Consider the following 2,500-nt stretch of genomic DNA (forward strand, 5'->3'; position numbering starts at 1 on the left):
TGGGTGCAGCTGGAGGAGAACTCAACTGTACTGAGTGATGAGTTCATTGCCCATCGCGTCGGCCTCATCCCCTTCACGTCAGACGAGAGGGTTGATCAGATGCAGTATTCTCGAGTAAGGATATGTAAATGAATTTTGTTTTTATTTTATTTTGGCGTGTGAGAAGGTGCATAGAATTTATAGAGGTTAGTGTTTTATATTGATGTATCTTTATTTGCTACTAATGTTCATTCATTGCATCATCTTTAAGTTTTGTTTTTTTATGAGTGCAAATTCCAAAAAAAGTGAGCCATTAATTTTTTATGATTAAAATACTTGAATCCGGGTTTTCCCTTGTCCTCTCTCTCTCCATGTAAAGTAGAGATGATGAATTCTCTATACTGTTCCTCAACAGGATTGCACATGTACTGACTACTGCCCAGAGTGTTCGGTGGAGTTCACACTGGATGTCAGGTGCTTGGACGACCACACACGACATGTTACAACAGCCGATCTCAAGTCAATGGACTCCCGAGTTATTCCTGTCACTTCACGCCTGAGAGAGGACGAGGCGAGTGAATATGGAGAATCTAATGGTAATGACTTGTGGAGTGTGGTGAAATTTTCATAATTGTCTGAATTATTATCATAATGATTATTTTATATGAAAGTCAGTAATCTCTCAAAAAAGGGGGAGAAGTTTTTTTTTTTTTTTCAAACTTGAGTGAAGTGTTTCATATAAGTTGTTTGACTTATTGTGATATCGATGGGTATTGGTATCTACCTGCTCATAGTGTTATTTTGCTTTTTATGTAAATTATATAATTCTATAGGGAAAGGAGAGGATGGCATAATCATGTAAAGTTGAAATTATGGTCATATGCTCTCTCTCTCTCTCTCTCTCTCTCTCTCTCTCTCTCTCTCTCTCTCTCTCTCTCTCTCTCTCTCTCTCTCTCTCTCTATCTTTCTCTCACCCTGTCTCCCACCCTGTCTCACTCTGTCTCTCTCACCCTGACTCCCACCCTGTCTCACTCTGTCTCTCCCACCCTGTCTCGCTCTGTCTCTCCCACCCTGTCTCGCTCTGTCTCTTTTTCTCTCTCAGTCTGTCTCTTTTTCTCTCTCAGTCTGTCTCTTTTTCTCTCTCAGTCTCCGTCACTTTTTCTCTCTCAGTCTCCGTCACTTTTTCTCTCTCAGTCTCCGTCACTTTTTCTCTCTCAGTCTCCGTCTCTTTTTCTTTCTCACTCACTCTACTCTCACTCTCACCCACTCTACTCTCACCGTCACCCACTCTACTCTCACCCTCACCCTCACCCCCACCTCTACCCTCACCCCCACCCTCACCCCCACCCTCACCCCCACCCCCACTCTACTCTCACCCCCACCCCCACCCCCACCCCCACCCCCACCCCTCTCTCTCTCTCTCTCTCTCTCTCTCTCTCTCTCTCTCTCTCTCTCTCTCTCTCTCCCACCCTGTCTCACTCTGTCTCATTTTCTCTCTCAGTCTGTCTCATTTTCTCTCTCAGTCTGTCTCATTTTCTCTCTCAGTCTGTCTCCTTTTCTCTCCCACCCAGTCTCTCTCTCTCTCTCTCTCTCTCTCTCTCTCTCTCTCTCTCTCTCTCTCTCTCTCTTCTCTCTTTCTCTCTCTCTCTCTCCCACCCTGTCTCTCTCTCTCTCTCTCACCCTGTCTCTCTCTCTCTCTCACCCTGTCTCTCTCTCTCTCTCTCACCCTGTCTCACTCTGTCTCTCATCCTGTCTCACTCTCTCTCTCATCCTGTCTCACTCTGTCTCTCATCCTGTCTCACTCTGTCTCTCATCCTGTCTCTCTCTCTCTCTCTCTCTCTCTCTCTCTCTCTCTCTCTCTCTCCTCTCACTCTGTCTCTCCCTCTCACTCTGTCTCACTCTGTCTCTCATCCTGTCTCTCATCCTGTCTCTCTCTGTCTTTCATCCTCTCTCTCTCTGTCTCTCATCCTCTCTCTCTCTGTCTCTCATCCTCTCTCTCTCTCTCTCATCCTCTCTCTCTCTTCTCTCATCCTCTCTCTCTCTCTCTCTCCTCTCTTTCTCACTGTCTCATCTGTCTCACTCTTCTCTCCACCTGTCTCGCTCTGTCTCTCCACCTCTCTCTCTTCTTCTCACCTGTCTCACCCTGTCTCTCTCTCTCTCTCTCCCTCTCTCTCCTGTCTTCCTCTGTTCTCTCCATGTCTCCTCTGTCTCTCATCCTGTCTCACTCTTCTCTCTCACTCTCTCTCTCTCCTCTCTCTCTCACCCTTGTCTCCACTCTGCTCTCATCCTGTCTCTCTGTCTCTCCCACCCTGTCTCACTCTGTCTCACCACCTGTCTCACTCTCTCTCTCACCCTGTCTCCCACCCTGTCTCACTCTGCCTCTCCCACCCTGTCTCACTCTGTCTCTCCCACCCTGTCTCGCTCTGTCTCTCCCACCCTGTCTCACTCTGTCTCTCCCACCCTGTCTCGCTCTGTCTCTCCCACCCTGTCTCGCTCTGTCTCTTTTTCTCTCAGTCTCTGT

The 2,500-nt window shown here is 47.5% G+C and overlaps 1 protein-coding gene across 2 annotated transcripts in view; it reads left to right on the forward strand.

Moving 5' to 3' along the window:
* The window catches only part of LOC125027543 (DNA-directed RNA polymerase II subunit RPB3-like), a 10,530-nt gene that overhangs the window by 1,133 nt on the left and 6,897 nt on the right, over positions 1-2,500 (forward strand). For both annotated transcript variants that reach the window (XM_047616634.1, XM_047616636.1), the window contains exons 2-3: positions 1-114; positions 395-575. The exon at positions 1-114 is cut by the window's left edge and continues 58 nt beyond it. In XM_047616634.1, coding sequence (XP_047472590.1) covers positions 1-114; positions 395-575 — 295 coding nt within the window. The remainder of the gene's footprint in view (positions 115-394; positions 576-2,500) is intronic.

This window comes from Penaeus chinensis, chromosome 7 (assembly GCF_019202785.1).
Source record: "Penaeus chinensis breed Huanghai No. 1 chromosome 7, ASM1920278v2, whole genome shotgun sequence".
In the NCBI taxonomy this organism is placed as follows: Eukaryota; Metazoa; Arthropoda; class Malacostraca; order Decapoda; family Penaeidae; genus Penaeus; species Penaeus chinensis.